Below are 21,900 nucleotides of genomic sequence, written 5' to 3' on the forward strand. Positions count from 1 at the left end.
AGATGTTTTCAAGTCTATTTGAACGGGCATTAATGGAACACAGAACTCGATTTCTCTCGACCGTCGGGTCACCTGATTATTCCAGTCACACCTACAAAGGGAATGAAATGCTTTCTAAACAGTTTGTCTTGAGGGCAGCGTTAAATGCAGCAGTAGTTTATTATTACGTACGGTAAAATGCGGTGACTTAACCTGTAAATGCATCTATTTTTTCAAATGTTTTTAAAAAGCGTGGAAACCTTGGACACAAATGTGATCTGTTAGAGCTGCCAGTTTTGCTCATTAAAAGCAGAACAGTTTTCTTCTTTTTTATGCATCAGAAATACTGAAGCTGGAGGTCTTTTTTAGACTACAAATGCCATCACACCCCTTTATGAGTTCTCCTGGTTATTTGACAGCTGGGTTTGCTTGTTCCTACTGCAACATCTGGCAACCCAGTAGCACCGACAATTTTAATGTTAGAGCTTTTTTCCAGACTGAGCCTGAGGTATACCTGCTCTCACTGTGCTCTCGCTAATATAAAATTCCATTACAAGACTGCACTCTGTGTTAGTCTGAAAGTGTCTGTTTTGGACGTAAGGCTAAATGATGTATGCTTTGCTAACTGTTCAGCACTCTTCATCAATACATTCTGTGAAATCTCCCACTTACCTCTAACCATATCCCTCTCTCTTCTGTTTGGTCTTTCTGTTGTTCTTCCCTCCACTCCTGACAGTGCTAAGTGGCAAGCTCAGTGCCACAGTACTATTACCCTTCTTACAAATTACAGTGCGTATGCATACATGAGCATGTGTGCACACCCTTTGGTGAAATTATAGGGAAGTCCAGCCTTAATCTACAATTGTACATAAATATCTTATTTTCTTATTTTTCAATATCTCATTTTTGAGTCAAAGTGGCATGTAATGTTCTTGTTGGCTGTAAAACTAGCCCTGCCATTAACAGCTCTCCAGTTGAGACATTTACAAAGACCTTGTTGAGGCCCTACAGAGCCAGAAGGCCAGCAGAGGTGACATGTTTACAGCTGTCTTGGACAAAGCCTTTCACAGTGGCATTTCATCACAAAGTCTAGACTGCTAGTAGATCGATATGGACTCAAAGAGGGAGAGAAAATAGCAAGACTAAAAAGTCTGAAACCCTGGTAGCGGCCCCTTGAGGCTGCATTATTCACTGAGCTTACAATCTAAAAGTGTTGGGAGAAACAAACAAAGAGCTGATAAATTTGCTGCTTTTAGAGTCAATTCATGCTGAATATGTAAGTTGGGTATCAGGGTGACACTAGAGAGCTGGTCATGAATCACTAAGGATTTTCATGGGACTATGAAAATGTTCAGCAAATATTTTGGCAGTCTGTCAACAAATTCCAAGGCAGTTCCACCTTTACAAAGTGGAAAGTTTAATATGAACATGTCTTGGGCACAAGAGGATAATTTGAATTTGATGTTGGTGCTAAGTGAAAGGTAACAGGGTCACCAAAAACATCAGGTGTTGTCTTCTGGAAAAAAAATGAATAGTAAAATATTCTGAAGCAGAATACAGTTAATTTGCTGTGGTTTTATGTTGCCTGTGTACGAATGGGCTGTTGAGTAGAGGAAATAAGTACCTGTCTGCATTTCACACAGCAGCCTCTGCATCAAAGAAGTTATTTGCTGAAAAGTTAGCGTATTCCTCTGAGGCTTCAGGAAGCAGCTATGTTAAAGGGAATGTGACACTGTAGCACAGGGTTTGGTATGGGATTATTTACAATTATGAATTTCAGGGGTTTTTACACTCTGGAAGCCTGTGGGCCACAATGAATCAGCACAAAAAGGCAAAAAGTGGAATGACTTCGCTGCTGGTCAGAAAGGCAGAGTCATTCCCCATCCACAGTTATAAGCTGAAAACCCATTCCTTCAAGAAGTACCTCAAATCACCTTCTCTACGCTGAATCATATTTCCTCTCCTCGTCTTCCGCCTCAGCTCACTCTAATTTGCTCTGAACTCTTAAAAAAAAGTCCCTCCTCTACCTCCATCTTTAAAAACTGTTTTTTAATCTTTTTTCTGGTAATGTTGGTGATCAAGGAACTGAAGCTTATTCTACCACTGCCTTCACTCTAAGTGGCTCTTGGTAAGAGCATCAGGTAAATGCCTAAAATATGAAATGGAAAATGTTTCTGAAAAATGGTCTTGGGTATCACTGTGTCACTTTGCTGTCTCTCAATGAACTGAAATCACCCTCACAGAGATAATTGGATAAGTAATTTTCTCTCCTGTCAAGACACTGGGAAATTATTTAAATCGATTGGTATGATGAAATTAAATCACAATGAGTCTGAAAGCAATGCTGAATGGCCTGCTTTTTTGGCCAAAGCAACACTAGATTCCCCAGATGTGTGGCACCGTGCCTGATATATTCATCATTCTGCCTGAATAACAGAAGATTTCTTTGCTAAACACTTGAGAAAAATATTAATATGTTGATTGGGTTTGCCAGGGGTTGTTCAATATTTCAACAAATCAAACAAGGCATTTTCACCCAGATGACCTGATTAAAAACAGAGAGATCGATGTTTATTCTGTTCTGGAGGATGAACCAGACACAACACAAACAAGATGTGTGAACCGCTGCAGCATGTGTGGGTTGTGTGAGCGCAATTTTGAGTGACAAAAAATAATTTTGGACACAGAAAATCCAGCATGAGAGGCAAACACAGTTTTAAAGGAGTTACTAGACAAATTGTTTTCAGTTTGAACTTGTTTACTTCTGGAAAGCAAGTAAACAGTTAGAGCTACAGCATTTAAAGAAAACAAAAACAAACAAACAAAAAAAAAAGATCTCCCAGTCAATAGCGGTGGTAGCTAAGGGAAAATAGGAAAAAAGACTGAATGAGAAAGTTGAAGAAAAATATAGAAATGGGTACAAAAACATCATGAAGAAGAATAAAGTGTTAAAGACAGAGGAAAACAAGGGAAAGAGTGCTATTAAGAGGACTGGTGAAATATTTAAAAGTAGTACAGCAGAGGGAGGGATGGAGAGAGAGAGAAATTACTTTGGGAGAGTGCCTCGTGTTTTGGCTGCTTTAATGACTGAGAACAAAAGTCTCTTTTCTAATTCTTATGAGTTTAATTATGACTTGCCCTTAGCCAGGTGTTTGGATCAGCTAATGTCTGGATTCATTAATTGTCAATTAAAAAAGAATCAGGTGCAGGCTCCCAATTTCAGCCACTTCTCACTGCAAACATTAAAACGTAAGCTAACTGTTTGTGTTCACTTGTTTGATGACAGTCAGAAAAAAATAAGATAAGCCCCGGTGGTAGTAAGTTCTGATAGGAAATAACGATAGAAATTTAGATAAACCTTTTTATAGGCAAAATGGCATTTTCTTATCTGAGTTTTCCTGTGATAAGGTAGGATTGACAGTTTGCATTTAATTCTGTAATGTGGCTCCTGTTATTGAAAAAATTGGAGTGAGGGAGGGGCCGAGCTGAACAGCAGGAGTGAAGTGAAAGAAGATGCATAGCTCTTAGATCGATAGAAAAGTGAGGGAAGATTGTTTAGAGAATCCAGTCTTTTTTATTCTCAAGGTTTAAGTAATAAGGTGTGTGTTTCCAAGTCTCTGTGCCCGTATGTGTGCCAGAGAGTGTGTTCTTGCGAGAGACTAAGGGGATTTGTCTCATCTAAGTAGACGATGAATTTGAGCTTAATGCTCAGTGCTGCTGCTGAGAAAACAAATACTTTCAACTCAGGAGAGCAATAAGGAAGATGGTGGGGGTGGCGACAATGAGAATGAAGACAGGAGATGAGTGTTAACTGCATGCTCTGTTTTTTCATCTACTTCCTTTCTTCCTCACCTGCCTTTTCTTTTCTTCTCTTCTCTCCTCATTCTCTCTTCTACTTCTTGTTTTATTTTCATCTTTCATCATCATTTTTTTCTCTTAATTTTTGTATTTCTTACTTCTGCGTATCTCCTCTGTAAAAGAAAACTTTTGATGTAAGTGTGGTGTGGAATAACGGACGTACACCTAGGACTGGGGACCACTTATGGGCTTATCGACAAGCTATTGAATTAATCAGTAAATGACTTTTCTTGCATAAATAACCACACTGCAGACTAATGAAAACACACCACAATATTATCATAAATCAGCTCGTGTCATTCAAAGAAATTAGTTCATAAATGTCACCATCACAGCTGTCTGCAGACATGATATTTGGTTTCATTTGATAACAACCTTACATCATCCTAATGACCTTAACAGTCTGCTGCTAATTGGGCAACACATTGTCCTTTTAACACATTCATCTGCTTTATCTGTTAAGCCGTCCAGATGTAGAGTAAAGGTTGAAAGAGAACTTATCTGACCATTCTGGCTTTCTTCATGGCTCAAGGGTTTCTCTTCTGTGATCCTCATCCCCAGTTAAGGTGGTACCTGTTTCTGAGATGGTGTTGTTGTTGTTGGTGATGTTTTATCCACCCCATTTTATAACAATGAAGGTAGACTTGATGTTAGAAACATTGTATCTAAGGCTGGATGATATGACTTCAAAACACTGTCACAATTATTTCAAACTTTTACATTGGTTACGGTGGATGAACGATTTAAAGGTCTGTTGTTTTTTTGTTGTGATTTGTATTCCAAGTGATTAAACAGATTGGTGGGTGGTACCTTCGGTTCTCTATCCATGTTGACCTAATCAAGAGGCGAGGCGGGGGTCTCCGTCATCGTTTTCAATAGTCATCGCTTTAGTAGTGGGGATGCCAGGTGAAATGTAGCAAAAGTGATGTTCCAAAACTAAAGGGTATTAGTGCGGATGTAGCCTGAGGCTCAAGGTTGGCCAGCTTCGCTTTGAGTGAACACAATAGTTGGACGGGGTGGAGGCACATGACTGAACACGAGGTAGTATCTTTTTAAGGGGACAGTTCATGAACACACACATTGGTGAAAGTATTAACTGAAATAACTGACATGAGCAAGATAAAGTCAGTGAGAGGTTCTAATTGTCCGTTTTGATCATTTTTCAGTTAATTGTTCAGCACTGATTGTAAAAGCTCTTAAAGTTGGGACCAGACCACATATATCCTGTGTGCTCTGTTAAGTCTTAGAAGACAGAATATTGTAGACACGGTTAAAGTTCCTCAGTACAAATTTTCTCTTTTTGTTCTTACCTTTGAGGCCCTTTAAGGGGAAAATTATGTTCAGTCAGGACTTTCAAGACTACAATGAGCATCCCTGCATAGTGGTGGACTGTGTAATGAAATTGGTCAAGCAGTGATATTTGGGTGGTGAGCAGCACTGTGTTGGTGACACTGTTGGGGATTATTTTACTTAAAAATACACTTGAACTACCATAATGGTGACTGTGTGCATGCAGATAAAGGACTGTGCAATGAAAAATTGCAGATTTTCTTTGTTTTTCCTATTCTCATTTCTTTGTCCTGTCACTGCCTTTTTTTCCCAGCATCTTTCTTCAAGTATTATGTATTTCTGTTTTGTTCCTTTTATTTTTGTGGTCTCTCTGGTCTCTTCTGTTTCTCAATTTCACCATTATTCTATTACTTCATTTGTATTTATTTTTGTTATTAAAGACACCAAGGTTTCCTTGTGATTGTAATGTCTACACATCACCATGCACTTGTACAAACTTCGTCTCTGCATGTTGCACTCCCTCGTTTGTGTCGGCATATTTGGAGTTTTGATATAAATATGCTTGTGTTTATATACACTTGTCTGAAAAGCTGTACACTTTTACAGTACATCCGCCTCTAAAGCACTGGAGTGGCCATCTGTGTGGTTGGAAGATTCAATTATATTTAAAAAGACTCAATAATGTCAGTGTTGAAATCCAGCAGGCGCAAACCTCAAGTACACAGCAGGGACAGGGTCAACGGTTTTGTGGGCGGAAAGCAGCGCTTGCACAGTTATGAAGGTGAAGTGTATGTGTGGACTTTGTAGCTGTACTTTGTAGAATGAACCACCCTGCAGATGCTTAATGAGCCACATTTCACTGCAGTTTGTGCATTGCACTTTTAATTATGAGATTTTGAGCGGTAGACCAGCAGGTGAGTAACATAGCGTTGAAACTTGCTAATTTACTTTCAGCAAAAAGCTTCATTTTCTGATAAATATAAGTTGACTTTAGTGTGCGTATATGGAAAGGTTTTTGCCAGGAATGGCCACGGTCCAGCGCTACATCCCCAAATGTCTGTGAGTGAATGAGTTATACCATTGATGAGCCAGCCGAATGTTAATTAGTTATCGTTTAGGTATGAACAGCTGAGGTTGCGGTTATAAAATCAGGATTACAGCAGCAGAGCAGCAGCTTGGAAATGGCTTCGAAGTTAACATGAAGTCTTCACGGGCTGCGTTTCAGTCACTATTTCACACTTGTTCCATTGTCTGACAATAGAAACATAAAAATAAGAATAGATTTATTGGGAATTTGGCTGTATTAAAATACTGTACATGTGAGCACAGAGAAGAGAAACAAACAGATAAAGGGCTGAAACTGAAGAATGCAAATAGGACACAATGATGTCATGAATATGCTAATTCACACATTACATCATCTAGGGACATTAAGCAACTTTTCAAACAGGCTTTAGCTACTTTCCATTGAAATTAGTCCTTTACAGCTGTTCCTCAACAGTTTTCAACTACATCCTCAATTTTGCACATTGACCACATGCTAATACGTGGCGGTCCAGCTGTGTACTATGTTTTCAACTATTCTGTTGTACCTTAGGTAGCACATGGTACAGCCACTGCTACGTTTAAGTGTTTGGTTCCTTTTGAGGCCACCCATCTGAAAATCTATGAGCCCATGATTCTTTATAATGCTGTAGATAAATGTCCACCAACTGTCTTCTGCTAAAGTTATAAATACAATTACTACAAGGCGAGGTCTACGCTTTCCCCCAGGAGTGAGCATCTTTCCATGTGTCAGAGCTGATGCATTGTGTAGTCGAATAGTGCACTGATACCCAGATGCACAGATTGGAGTGAGCTGTGACATCTGTTTTTTAGTTACAGAATAAACGTTTTATTATTCACATCATGTACCAGTGATGGCACACAATAGGACACTGATAAAACCTCACCTTTTACTGAACCAAGCATAGATTTTAGAGTCTAATTAGTTATTGTTCATGTATGTGACTGACCTAAACCCTGGGTGATCAAATTGATGTTTATCACATGCGAGCCAGTCTGTAGATAATAACTAAGAATACATAAGGTCACTGCAAAATGACTCTGTGATTCATTATTTCTTTGCCCAATGACTCGAGCTGAGTCATCATTGACAAATAGTAGCTGGAGGCTGGTGTCATTTTCTAAAATAAAACTAGCGAAAAAATCCAAAAATGGTTGAACTGAATATGAGTGTGCTCAAACAGTGATAAATGACTTCTTAAAAGTTGACCTTTTTTTAAATGGGTAGCTCTTTCAGACAGCAGATATGTTTGGAGATAGAAGCTGTGCTGCACGTTTTCAGGGAGACGATGTGCAGCATCAAACATTTCTGGTCTCAGTGGCATTATTATTGCAACAGTTGTTTTTTTTGTCTTCTGTTTTTGGAGATTTTAAAGTCTGTAGTTGTTTTGAATATTCTTCTGTGCAGTGATAGCAGGAGACCTCATAATTTTTTGCTGTCTAAAAGACGAATTGTACAAGTTCTGAGTTGAGTTGTGTTTTTCCTCACATAGCAAACTGTTCTATTGTAGCAAGTGATGAGAAGCGTGCTATGAGCAGTGCTGCCAGCAGGTCTGACATCTCTGTATCCCTTTTAAACTGAATTTTTCATGAAAATAATACATTTTCTTCAGCATATTCGCTGGTGCTGGCAAGCAATGGGACATTGTCAGAGCTTCAGTATTCCCCTTGTAGTCTGAATGCTGCGGATGTTTGACAGCACTTTCATCTTAAATAACCACAAGCTAAGCTGTGGCTTAAGATGCAACAGATGACAATATGCAACCCACATAGCTGCAGATATTGTCTATACAACCCTTACCTCAATAGATGTGAATGACAGCTTATTGTGTCAGGCGATAAGACCTTAAAATCTATTTTCATTTTTTTTTCTTTTTAAGGAAAGGGATAATGATATGTTTGCTTCTTATGACAAATTTTCCCCAAACATTTGCAAAGTTGCTTCACTTTCGAGAGTGTGCTGGTTTATTTTCTTTTCCAGTGTGCAATACAGAGGTATTACATTATTAAATGAATCACTTTCACTTTCTCCTAGCATATTCAAATTAAAATTGGGCTTTAATTTAGATCAAATTGTTGCCATCTGACTACTCAAACATTTTTGACAGGTTCAAAATCTTGGTGTGTATTGTGCACCAGAGAACAGTGTACTTTATGGGATCTTTTCACACATTGGGTAAGAATATTTAAACATTTGGTGCACACATCTACAAAAATCAATTTGATAAGTTCTGGATACCAAAAAAAAAGAGCATACACCATCAAACAAAAGTACCTCACACTGGAATCAGAGCCCCTTTAGGTTTTATTTAAAATGTTTCGACACAGTACAGGTCTTCCTCAAGCAACAATGATTCAACTAAATTTAGATGAATTGGCTGAGGAAGGCCTCTGTCGAGTCAAAACATCAATGATAAAACTAAAGTCATGATAAACTTGTTGCAGTGGACTCCTCTAAGCACCACCAAACAAAACAACTCACAACGTCCAAATCATCCACCAGCAGCAAAACAGCCTGAATGTTTCATATTAATAATCTCCTGTAGTATTTGGCCTTTAGGCATTTTAGGCTAGATAAGGAGCAGGGCTAGATTTCCTACTGGCTGTCAACTGGAAAGCTAAAGAACCCTCTCTCAGTAGTCGGCCCCAATTACAGCTCAGCTGAGATTCCCAGTGGCTGTAAAGCTGTGTTTCTTACACTGAGTGCTCCAAACCAAATTCACTCCTTACAATGTCTTAAGTGTATTACTTGAGGAACCTTGGTGACTGGGGTGGGGTGTTTGTCTCAGTTCAGGTCCCAGTTGTACTCTAATCATAAGCAGCAAGGCCATGGGCAAAGTTGTAAGACTAATAGTTGGATCATATTTGCTGTTACATAATATTTTGCAGCTAAATCCTGAGGAGTGTGACAGTCATTTGTTTCCTCCACTTGGAGAGAAGGGTACTGTTCCAGCACTGAGAGATTTGTTGAATTTGTGACTATTCGCATCACTAATAGGGCAGACGTATTTTGGAAATTTACATAGAACTCTCTTTGGATTTCAGTGTTTGTAAATAGTTTCAGTCCAGAAGTGGGTGTGGATTTGTGGAGTTTTAGACTCTCCCAATTGAGCAATCACACAAGGCAATTGTAACTACTTGTATAGAATTGTGTTTAATAGCAGAGCTCAGGGTGAGTGTGCATGTTTGGAGCAGTCATTTAACAAGCATTGGGAAATGTGTAAGCCAATTAATTAACACTAGAAATGTGGAGGGTCTAAAAGTTCCATCATTACATCACAATTGCACAAATGAAAAAGTATTTATTGATGCCATTGTCGCTTTTTTCTTTTGTACTTGGATCTTTCATTAACATTTATCTTTCACATCCTTTCCTTTTTTTGTACCACTCTTTTTTCTCATCTTTTAGCTTTCCTTTCTCACTCCCTATTCTTGTCTTCCCCTGTTGCTTGCTCTCTAGAAAACAGCCAGAAAGCCTAAAAGACGACACCCCACTGTATCCGTTCCTCTTTCTCTGCCGCTGCCTCTCTCTCTCAGAAAAAATACTGTGTGGAATGTCTCAAGATGAGAAGAGTCACAAGATTTCACTCACTCCTTCTGATCAGGAGTCTGATCCTGCAGGGATGATGAGTTGGAGGAGTAGGTGGTAGCATCGCCATGCAGAGGACAAAAAAAGAAAATGAGGAGTGAAAAATGATGAAAAGAGGGCAGAAAGCTCCCATTTCATTCCTAGTTCCAGGGGAAAAGTGAAGAAGAGATGGGCAGTGGGCGGGATGTTGAGAGAGGTAATGATGAGCAGGAGAGGCCCTGCAGTGAAATAAAAAAAGGAGGGAAAAGGCAAAATCACCTCCGGGAAAAAATATGAGAAAAGAAGAGATGTCAGAAATGGGTGAGGGGAAACAAAATGGAGCACACTGAAGAAACATGAGCGATATAGAGGTTGAGGGGTGAACAGAAAAGAAATTGTGGAGAAGAAGAGAATGAAACTTCCTCAAGTTTTTTAAGAGAAGCTGTCAGTGAAGTGATGTGCTCCCTCAGTTGATGATGGACAGAAGTTAAATGAGGGAAGTTACAGGAGGGGGAAAAAAAAGCTTGAGCAGTACCAGGTCTAGAGAAACAGATACCTTTTTGGCGGTTGATACTGCATAATACAGTGCGATAATGTGGAAGATCAAAGGAACCGGCTTGATTTAACACTAGAAACCAAAGCGTCTGTTGTCAGTGAGGCGTATTAGGACTTCAAGGAGGTGACGCATTTCGTAAACAGCTGTAATTGTGGAGCTCTTTTAATCCATAATTGTAAAGATTGCTGTTGAATACTGACCTATACAAGCACTGGATCACAACACTACATCCTTAAACTGTTGCATTGCAGGTTTCAAGTTCAGGTATGTCATCGTGTTTTTTTAAGCTTTCACCATTTAACATGAAGCATTTTACTTTTTCATGACCTAGATGTTGCCACAAACTTTTAAAGCTTTAATTGATCAATATTTATTTTTCTATAAACAATTGAGGAAATGACTATTATTGATATGAAAGGCTCATAGTGTCAAACACAAACACACACACAACCAACTCTTTCTGCTTTGTGGAGCTTTTCAGCCTTGTTAAGCTCATTGTTTTGGTTTGGTTTACTGCACCGCAAATTAGTCTTATCAACCTCATTGCTAGTCAAAATGATTAACTCTCTAGTGAACATGGTAGAGCATTTAGCAGCTAAACAACACAGGGATAGGATGACAATATATTGATGCAGTTTTAAATTGGATTTGCGTGTTGTGGTTTGAGTGGTAGCAGCAAGTTAAGATTCAATCTGTGTGTGCAAACAAATCATGAATGAGACAAAATGTTTTGCAACCACCATACTCCACAATAAACAAACAGAATTTATGTTCTTTCAGTAGCAGACCATTCCTAAGCTCCCACTGAGCCCGTCCATTTAGCTGTGTGAAATACATGTCACCACATCTATCTCAATTGGTAGGACATTTACTGACACTGCCATGGTCAGGGGTCTCAGTCTTTGTGTAGCTCAATAGGTAGATTAGAAGGGTAAGGTGACACTAATACTGCTGGAGGGCTTCTGTTCCAACTGGGATGAAAAAAACACCAAACATGTGCACATGCTGCAGGGCACACTGGATAAAGGCACCCAGCAAAAGTCTATGTTCGGTTCCTGAGCATCAGGATTTTTTCCAGTGACAGGTCACATCTGAGCTGGTCAAATAAAGCATGAATAGAAGTTATGTTTTTTACTCCTGACTTTAAACAGTTCATAGAAGAATCATGTAATATTAGTCGTGAACTGAATGAGAGAAAAAGTCAGAGGATAAGGAGGGATGGTTCATCATTGAGAGAGCAGAAATGAATACAGGTAGTGAAGGTCTTACAATTAAAATGTTCTCTTATTTGGCTGACTGAGCAGTATGAGAAGAGAGAACAACATATGAATGACAGTGTAAGAGTGAGGGCAGAGCTGAAAGAGAGAGCTTCTGAATGGAAGAGAGATGTTGTGAAAATAGTATCTAAAGTTTTGAGATCATGTTATTAAAATAAGAATTTTGCTTAGATTTTAAAGCTTTCTATTCTTGAACGTTTACTAATTCACTAAAAAGCGTATATTTATAGCTTTTTTAATACATGTATAAGCATCACCTCATATTTACCTCTGCATGTATGTAAGATAATTACAGTAAGAATTTGAGAGGTCAGTTTTTTAAATACAGCTGCTGAGATTGAGAAATGAAGGGTTACGAAGAAGGGACAAAAGCAGAGAGGAAAGGAGACAATGCACCAAAAGGATAAAAAAAGAGAGGGACAAGGACAGATGTAAAGATGAAATGCCAAAGTATATTTGGGTGAAATAATAAAAGCGGAGAGATGAATTTTAATGTTAGAGTATGTGAGTCGGCACTGATGCAGTACTCAGAAGTGGGCATGACAGTAAGAAGCATATTAAAATTATAGAGGAATAGAGCTAAAGGGGGAACTGGAGGAGAAAGAGAAGAAGGTTAATATTCTTCAAGGGGAGCTGAGACAGAGGCAAAGAACATTTTCTTACAGTCAGGAGAGCAGAGGAAAATGAGTGAGAGACAACTGGAGTGAACTGGTGAAACAATATGTGATATAAGCACAGGAGTGCGAGAGAGCAAGGAGGTCAGAGAGAAGTGGAGATTAGGAGTGAATGCAGTGAACAAAGGATTGAATGAGAAGTCAGTGGAGGTGAAGGAGAGCGCAAATTAGATAGGCTAGATTAAAGATTGTGGAGAGACGGTGAGAGGAAGGCAGAGCGAAGGGGAAAAAAAGAGAGGAAATGATGCATGAAGGTAAAGCCTTGCGAGAAGCTCAGTCTTCTATCATTTTAGCACCCCTTTAGTTTGAGCATTGTCTATCCCCCTTTGTCTCTTTTCTTTTTCTCTTCTGTCATCTCTCTTTCACTTCTATCTTTTCTCCCATCTGTTCCTTTAAAGGTGCTCTGTGTAGCATATCATTATCAAATTAACTCTGCTACCTTAGCGTAATTAAACACACTGAAGCTGAGACTGTTGGCGTCTGCCTCAATCCTGTAGTATAAGTAGAGCTGCTGTTTATCAAAATTCTGATTCCTTTTTGGTATCTAAGCATTTCGGGTAACCAAAAAAAAACATTATATAGGTCGGTAAAAAAAGCTGGTTCTCTGTATCTTGTATTTAGATAGGGCAAATCTTTATTTATTTTCCTTCCCTCGGCTGCTGTAGTACTCCAGTCCTGTTCCTCACTTCCTCCATCGATCTCTCCTCCTTTGCTGCTACTCCCATCTCTCTCCTTCTCTTTGCTCTTCTATCTCCAATCAATCTTTTTATCTACCTCTCCACTGATATCTGTCTATGTCTATCTCCTCATCTCCTTTTGTCTCTTCTCTGTCAGCTTCTCCGTGCTATTCTATGAAATAGTATCACACTGAGTTCAAGATTAAGTGAAAGCATAGGGTGTCCACTGATCTGATCTATACAGGTAAAGGCTTTTGTTTGCTTTGCTTTGGTTAGCATAGCTTGGATATCCTCAGAGAATCCCTCCAGGTGCAATGTGTGTAATATTTCACTTAGATTGACATTGTTATACTTGCTCAATGATATCATTGTAAAGCCTTCATCATTAGCTCTACTGACAATATGTAGTCATTATTCAAGCCTCATTTCCCTTGAGCCTTGTTAACCATAATACAAACAGAAAAATTAATTAAAAACTTGAGAGATCAGTGTCTGGGTGGTTATAGATTCTATATGTTGATTGTTCAGGATTATAATCATTGTCATCATCATTGAATGTCCAGAACAAAGGATAGTTAAATGATGGTTCATTAGCTCATAGAGGGATTGAGAAAAATCAGAGCTGTCAATGCACATCTCACTCACACATGGTAAAAGAACTGTCATGTGTTTTCAAACAGAAAGTCAGATGTAAAATTCCATTACACTCAAAAGTAGTTTTTCTTTCACTCATCATCATTTTTAGCCTCTAAAAACAACTGTTTTGTTTCATATAGTTGTTTTGTAAATTAAACAATAACTATCTCACTTTGTCACACTAATTCATTCATACTTTCAGTCAAAGTGATTAAAAAGATTTGAAGCAACAAGTGATTATGCTGCTACTTCGCCTTTGTGAGTGACTGCGTCTGATGAACAAATGATGATTCAAGACATGATACGCACTGGTAAAGACAAATAATGTCAATTGGAAAAATGTTTAAAAAAAATGTTTTTCTACATGCACATTCTCTAAGCTTCACAATTGTAATCTATTGCTTACCATCAACGTACATTTTTATATGAGGTAGGTCCTAATGCTCCTGAACTGCCATTTGATGACAGACAGATTGATGTGTAAGAAAAAGAGAAGTTTGTCTTTCTGATCATCTTTCCTCTGATTTAGGTTACCCACAAAAATACAAGTTCAACACTACAATTTTCAACACAATAACAATGCCTCTGACACCAAATTGCCCAAAATGATATATAATCCATTATAAATATGCCAATGTAATGAACTCAATATTGAACTCAAATCTACAAATGTTCTTGAGTCAGGACCTTAAGCATGAGAGCTTAACTGTGTCCTCTCATTATTTATTCTCGCTAATATTCCTTTACGATATGACTACTATTCTCAAAAGAGTTATGTCCCTGCAAGTTATGGTACAATGTCTGCACTTATTACATCGGTTTTAGACTTGGCCGAGTTATACAAGTTTGAGTCATGTTTTAAAGGGACCCTGGGATTCATTTTTTGAACTGAGGTCTATTCAGCTCTTTGTCTAGTGTGCTGCTTTAAGAATTTTATCAAGAGTTCCAACTAATACTTTCAGACTCTGCACTGGACACTCATGCATAGTTGCTCTGCAAATATCATTGGTTTGTAATTATTATTTGATGTAATAATCTTGGTACCTTTGCCTGGGGTACAGAGCCGGTTAGAATGCTCTCTATACTGTTTCTATCATGGACCAGTTCAGCATGTTGCAGAGCTGGTCCAGCTGGTTTCTCGTGCAGGAGGTGCTGAGTCCTGATGCATCCTTAGTCAGCAGTTACTCAACATACTGCAGGCAAATGCATCATACCTTGATCATAACTGCAAATGTCAGAGGAAGTTTGGCTGAAGGCAGGCATGGCCTTTCAAGGCACATACATACACACACACAACACGTGCCTGCAGAAACATGCAGACCTCACTGCCTCAAGGTTATCTTGTAGTGCCTATATATGCACATTTGTGAATGTGTGTGTTAAAAGGTTATGTGTGGATGTGTGTTTGCACATTACTCAGCATTTTTTTTAATTAGTCAAATTGGGCCAGGGTTTTGCCTACGGCAAAGAAAGAAGAGGGAGGGGTTATTTTGTGCTGCGCTGTATTGTTCTTGTCCGTCACACATAAGTACACACACACGCAGACACACACAGTCAGACTCTCCCTTTCTCAAAGGTGACTGTAGTCTTTAATGTGGCCATTTAAGAGGTTGAAATCAATTTGCCCTCTAACCTGATGTCCGACACACACACACACACACACACGCACACACACACACACACACACACACACACACACACCAGGTACGCAGTGTGGTTAAATAATCTTTTATCTGCTTGGTAATAAATTGTGACAAAATAGTTACATGACAGAAATAACTCTCAGCACATGGTGTTTGTTTTTTGCCTCTCTGATACACACATTTGGGAATGAGCACATTCAGCCATGGATATGTGCAGAGACACACGCAAGCTTGCACACAAACACACTCACTGAACGCTTAACACAATGACCTCCCTACCTGCTGCTGATCCAACTGAGAAATAACACCCCAGTCTGCAGCTCTGTGCAGCAGTCATCCGCTTTCAGCTTATTGTTTTGGTTTCTACATTCAGTTTACCTCCCAGGGGAAGTATTCTGGCTGCATCCACTGGGATGGAAACCAGAGTCAGAGCCAGATCTGTCTGTGGAGAAGGGGGTCTTGGCTACCTTGCTTTGCCTGTTGCCACCATGACCTGGATAAAGAAAATCGATAAATGAAGGGATGTTTTGGATTGCTACTTCATGTTTTTCAATTTGCTCTTGTCTTTTCTTCTGTCTTCTTCTCAATTATATCTTTAGAAGTTTAATTAGCAATGTTCACTTGTAGATCGCTGCCAGTTAATGTCTTCGCTTTGCTGCTAAATTGGCGTTTAACTGAGCTGCAGGTAACAGTGAAGGGTCTTGTAATGTCTTACATTAGCCTGTCTGAAACCAGCAGATATGGTTGATAATAACAAAGCATCAGAATCATGATCCATTAGTCCTGACAGCTTTTATTTCTTGTTCTATCTCACAAAATCTGTTTGTTGTCACTTGAGCTCTCTTTCCTATTCTCTGTGTCATATCAGATCTGTTGTAAGAAGTCTTTTGTTTACTCTTATCTTTTTGTCTTTCTAAATGCATTAACATCTGTTCCTGGGACTCTTGATCTCCCCCTTTCCCCGGATTGCTTTTTTATGGTTTTTCTCATTCTGTCTTTCCTGTCATATGCTGTTCTTAATTATCTCAAGTAGAGTTACTTACCATCTAATCAACTCCACTGACTGACAAGTAAACAACTTCATTTTTGCCATGCATGCATGCACTAAAGCATCTTTGACTCACAAGTTTGCCTTTAGCTCAAAACTTTTCCAACAAGACTGAATCATCCTAACGTTTCTGCAAATTCAAACTAAACCAAAGCATTATAAATGTTTTATTCAAGTATGTCTACCTTATAACTGATTGATTAAATAGTTGATTAAATAGCACTTAATTCTCTTAAAATCTGATTTGGCACTTGGCAACATACTAAACTACACTGACACTATCCAATAATGTCATACTGTAAATTCTTTTCATACATACACCTTTAAAGTACATATGTAAACACACAAACACGACACATGATTTACTCCCTCACGTTAATGAGTCCGTCTCTGTTTCATACGTGTAATTTTTATTATTTATATCAAGTCCAGAGAACAATATTGACTTTGGCAAAATGAAATAAAAACAGAAAGGAAACAACAGTAATGGTTAAAAGTCATTATTATTAATGTAATTGGCTCTGTTTTATAGGCATCTGTTTGTGTGTGTCTGTTTTGGGGTGTGTGTGCTTGCCAGTTTGTGTGTTTGTGCTGTGTGTGCTTCTTCAGTGTCTGTTTTGATCTTCATTTTTCTGCCTAGTCATAATCAACATTTTCTGTTCTAATCATGACGATTTTTTGTTTAAAACAAAAAATCACACATTTTATATTTTGTATTGGATCCTAACATCATTCCCCAGAAAACAGAAACACATGGTGCGACAAGTAACATCATTTTTTTTTTATATATATATATATATATATATATACTATATATATGTACTTTCAAGTTTTCTCTTTTCATTTTTTTTCTCATTGATAGATTTTTTTTTTTAAGAGTCTCTGTGCTATGTGCCAATGGATCAGTTGTCCCATTAGTTGAGTTTTACAAAGTCTTCCAATGAAGAGAGTTATATCGTTAGCGGCTTCATGTTTTTTAAACTGGTTCCTCTCTGAGAACATTCACTGCTTGGATTGAAAGTGAATCCATGTGGCACAAAGGAACCTGAAGTCACAAAAAAATGAATTTGAAATTTTGATTCCCGCTTAATGGTTGCTGCTTTCTGACCATGCTACTTTGCTGGAAATAGTGATTTATTCTGATTTTGGTGAAAATGTCTTTAAACGTTTCACTTTGACTTCACTGTGGGCGTTTTGATCACCTCAAGTCTTAAAATTCTGGATTAATTCCTCTTACAGCATGTCCAGAAAGCGCCATACCGTCAACCGTGGTTGAGTGGATTGCCCCTCACAAACATTCATATACATGTGCGCACACAAATACACACACAGGCACACATACACACATCCTGTCCCTGATCCACCAGGGCATGCACACTTATGCAGCCATTTGTATTATTCATTTGTTTGGTCCATTATTATCTGACATCCAGTATGATCTTGTCTTTCAGAAATGCACACGCACACACGTTTCATCATACACCCCTGTCGTCTCCATTTTGTAATCCATATCGACTCCATTGTAATCCCAATGTCTTTCTTTTAATAATGTCTGTGCTCCACTCGCTCTTTCCAGCCCATATCGATTGATCATGTCCAATGCACCCGGCTCTGTATTTATGCTCCCATAATCCGCAGGCATGGCAAGCCAAAATCATTGTCCAGCCACAGAGGACACATAAAAGTCACATTCATCGTGTTTTGGAAAAGAGTTTCAAAATGGCCGTCAGTGTTGGAGTCAAAAAAAAAACAAGACAACAAAGCAGAGCTATGTCATCAAAATGTCTTTTTGGTTTTTTTTTCTCTTTTTTTTTTTTTGAACTGTTGTATTTGTGTCAGAGAGAAAAGCATTTCTCCAGTATTACCGGTTGTGTTGATGTTTTTGATCCAGTGTAAACCCTGGTGGTGTTGTGGGGGCTGGGACCCTGGAGAGTTGAAGTGTTAGCAAGAGTCTGGTTCTATTAGTGTATAGGCTTTACTGAGAATCCACGCTGAGCTCACGCCATCTCTGTCTCTGCTATATATCCTTTGTTCTGTTGATGTTTTCCCCTCTTTGATTACGTCTTTCCCTCTCTTAGCGACTATATATACCATTCACATTGTCTCGTCTCAGAATTGTCACTCCCTTTGCCTAGGTTTTTGTTTTTTTGTTACTACTTTATTGTTCTATCTTGTATCAGCCATGTTTTACTGATACAGCTTGAACTCAGCCTTGAGTATTTAAAGACCACTTTGAAACTGCCATGTGTTATGTTTCTCCCACTCACCCCGCTTTTCCTGTCACATCTCTCTTCCCACTTATTTTTCCACCCATCACTCCTCAGGTCAAGCTATAAAGAGCCTCTTAAAAATCTCCAGCTCACTTCCAGGTACACTTTCGCCTCTCCTCTTCACTTTTCTTGACTTCTCCCCAGGCAAATCAAGGACTGCACAAGTGAGAATTAAGTCAATTTTACTTGTCTTTCTCCCTCTGAACTTGCAACCTTCCCTTCCTCATCTGTAATCACTTCATCTTCCCTATCCTACCGCTTCACCCTCGTCAAATCAAGATCCCATTCAAACTGTCCTCTCACAGAACCCTTTGTCCCTCTTAGCTTTTTTTTTTAATTCCATTCCACTGGCCGCTACACAACACTTTCCTCCAGTTCTTCAGCATTTCTTCCTTCGTTCCCTTTCTCTTTCCCCCTGTCTTTTACGCTGCCTGCTTTCCCACTAGTGATCCCAGCATTAGAGTTGGAGTTGGTGGTGTTGTAAGCGTGGATGTATCCCCGCTGAAACTCACAGCGTGGTCCAAAGCCGCCGCCGCCTTCGCCCTCGTCGCTGGTTGTTGAAGATGTTGTGCTTGTCGTCGAGGCACACTGCACCAGCATACCATGAAGTGACTGGCTCCTCCTCGTCCAGATCACGCTCAGCCGCTTGGCGTAGCTGACAGCACCGTAGCGCTTGGCAACAGTGGCCGCAGCGTCAGTTGCTAGGGCAACAGAGGAGCCCATATCCAACGAGTGCCGCCGTTTGCTAACGGTCCCGCAGGCAGGACTTAGAGGGGATACTGGACTCTGATAGGCCTGTGAGGAGTTCCATTTGTCCCTGCCTCGGGGAGTGATTCTCCAGTCCAACAGCTCTGAGTCTCTCAGGGGTGCAGCCAGAGAGAAACTGGCACGATTGGTCAATTCTCTCTCCAGGCGGGGTTTAGGGCGGTCCCTGGAGCGTGACTGACGGGGCAGGGTGGATGGAGGGGAAGGGGAGTAGTAGAGGGGAGTTCTGTCACTTTCAGGGGTGTACGGTGGCGCCTTCTCCAGCTTCCTCTGCCTCACCACCAGTGCCATCTCACGTCCTGCCCCTGTTGTCGTTGAAACTACCCCTCCAGCTGAAAGATACTGCTCCAGGTTGACTTTAGGCTTGGGCCTGGGCTTTGGAGGGAGTTTTGGAGGCAGAGAGGACGCAGAATCAGCTGCTTCCTTCTCCTTCTCCTTTTCCTTTTCCTTCTCGCCTCCTCTTTTGGAAGGCAGACCATTGGGCAGGACCACCATCATCATGTCCCCGGAACCATTTGATTGGTAGCACCCGCCACCATTTCCCCCTTTGTCCCTACCCCCTACACCTCCACTCTGACAGCAGGCCCCACCTCCTGCCTCAGTGTTGCTGTTGTGACATATCATGTGGTCACCATGATTGCAAACCCGGTGACGAACCATGAGCGCCACTGTGAACACGAGTAGGGTGACCACAACAACACCACCAACCAAGATGGTCAGTGTCCCGCCCAGAAAGTGGGCTTGGAGAGAGCGGCATGCTGGGTAAACATCCTTGGTGGAAAATGTGGTACAGCCCAGAACTTTTGTTGCTGCCAGTGATGTAATGGTGTCATCAAAAATGGCGAGCACACACAGGTTATAGTCCACACCGGAAACCAAGTTCTTCAACAGGAAACGGTCACTGGTCGATGGTAGAATCCTAGAGACAAAGAAAAGTAAGAAAAGAGGAGGTCAGTTAAATAAACAGGCATGCTGTGCACAGGATGTGTAGTGAAATATAAAATATCTGCTGTAACTTGAATACTAGCCTGAATATTTTGACTATTGTGGAACTAAGGAGAAAGGCTTGAATACTGGACCGAAGCAGAGGAGAGGAGGGGGTGAAAGGATGGCTAGAAACTGCGCAAGAGTGGATACTGCAGTAGGGGGAGAGAGGGAAAATGAGGCTATTGATGGAGAGCGCGCCCAGGGAACATGAAAAGAGAACTCTGTCTGCTCATTTGGAGTGCAGGGGTGTGTGTGTGTATGTGTGCGTGCTCGTACTTGAATCCCTGCGTGAAGAAAAAGTTGAGCCATTTTGTAGGACCTCGCATTGGAAAATAGAGGCCATTTTAGTTTTAATTGTTGGGGCTAGGATTACAGTAAAGCTGAGACATTTTATGGTTTTGATTAGTGGAATATAGGAAATGAATGTGTATTGTCATGCTTTTTGCTTTGTTTTCTTTTGACTGCAAATGTGTTCCTGCGTGTATCTAATGAGTGAGTGCTTGCGTGGGATAATAATGAAAAAAGCGCTTTGAATGTGTCCTCATTTTAAGTGTTTGAGCAGCCGTTAGAACTAAAGCAGAGAATAGGTGAACAATAGAGAGACAGTGAGAGGGAAAAACAATGAGGAGAGGTGGTGATAAGAATGGAGGGGCACAGGCTTTACGTAAGTTGTATGTGCTTGGCTCAGTGTGTGTGTGCGTGTTCATGGTTGTATATGTTTGTATTTAGGACATACTTGAATGACAATCTGTGTATTTTCATGTTAGTGGGTTTGTGTATGTGACCTGTTAGGGTAAAAGTGTGCGTGTGTGGGAGACTGCAGCACAGCTCAAGTGTCTGTCGCTGATGGGTATGACTTTGCCCTCTGCTGTCCACCCCTCTTGTGTGGGCAAGTGTGTGTGTGTTTCTGTGTTTCTGTGTTGCTGCTCTGAATATTTTGTCAGTGACTTCTTTTTTCTTTCCTCTCCTGTAGTTTCTCTCCGAATCCCTCTCTATCTGTCCTTTTTCACGCTACATCAAAGAGCTTATTTGTATTGTCTATTGCTAACATTCAAGCTCCCCTCAGACTTGAGCTACATCCTATAAATGCCATCTAGTGTGACTCAGACACCGGGGGACCCACTGCAGAAGGCGCCTAACCTTACTCTGCTTACAATGCATTCAAAATAAAGAGACCAAGGACAGCAGCTATTTAGCCTACTTGTCTTTATCTTGAATTTTGAATTCTCACAAATATATTTATATTTGTGTTGCATAAATAAGGGGATTAGCTTTCTTGAATAATGCTAAGTTATCTGGGAAACAAAAGAGGGGTCTACTCAAAGGCAGAACCATAAACTTGGGATACAGTGCTGTGAAGAAGGAATATTGATCACTGATTTTCACTGCCTTCTTGAGGCTTACAAAGTGAACACAATTGTAATTTTCTGAACTAATGCCCAGAATATCAACCATTGCACTGCTATAATTTAGGATTAAAAGTGCTTTTTGCAAAGAACAGCGTGTGGCAAACTCGGTTACACTGCCTTAGCGAATCTCCTGGAGTGATTTGAATAGCAAGGACTGGCACAGAAATGCCTCCAAACTAATTTCCTGCAGAAGCTCAG

At 40.0% G+C, this 21,900-nt stretch overlaps 2 protein-coding genes across 2 annotated transcripts in view; one reads left to right on the forward strand and one right to left on the reverse strand.

Annotated features, from left to right (window-relative positions):
- The window catches only part of pcxb (pyruvate carboxylase b), a 284,512-nt gene that overhangs the window by 148,000 nt on the left and 114,612 nt on the right, over positions 1-21,900 (forward strand). The gene's annotated exons all lie outside the window — the stretch shown is intronic.
- Positions 17,311-21,900, reverse strand: part of LOC111653465 (leucine-rich repeat and fibronectin type-III domain-containing protein 4) — a 37,985-nt gene continuing 33,395 nt past the window's right edge. The window contains exon 7 of the mRNA XM_023404086.2: positions 17,311-20,225. Within this exon, the coding sequence (XP_023259854.1) occupies positions 18,896-20,225 (1,330 nt within the window). The 3' untranslated portion in view covers positions 17,311-18,895. The remainder of the gene's footprint in view (positions 20,226-21,900) is intronic.

This window comes from Seriola lalandi, unplaced genomic scaffold (genome assembly GCF_002814215.2).
Source record: "Seriola lalandi dorsalis isolate HSWRI2012SDOR001 ecotype SW California unplaced genomic scaffold, Sedor1 jcf7180002054216, whole genome shotgun sequence".
Classification (NCBI taxonomy): domain Eukaryota; kingdom Metazoa; phylum Chordata; class Actinopteri; order Carangiformes; family Carangidae; genus Seriola; species Seriola lalandi.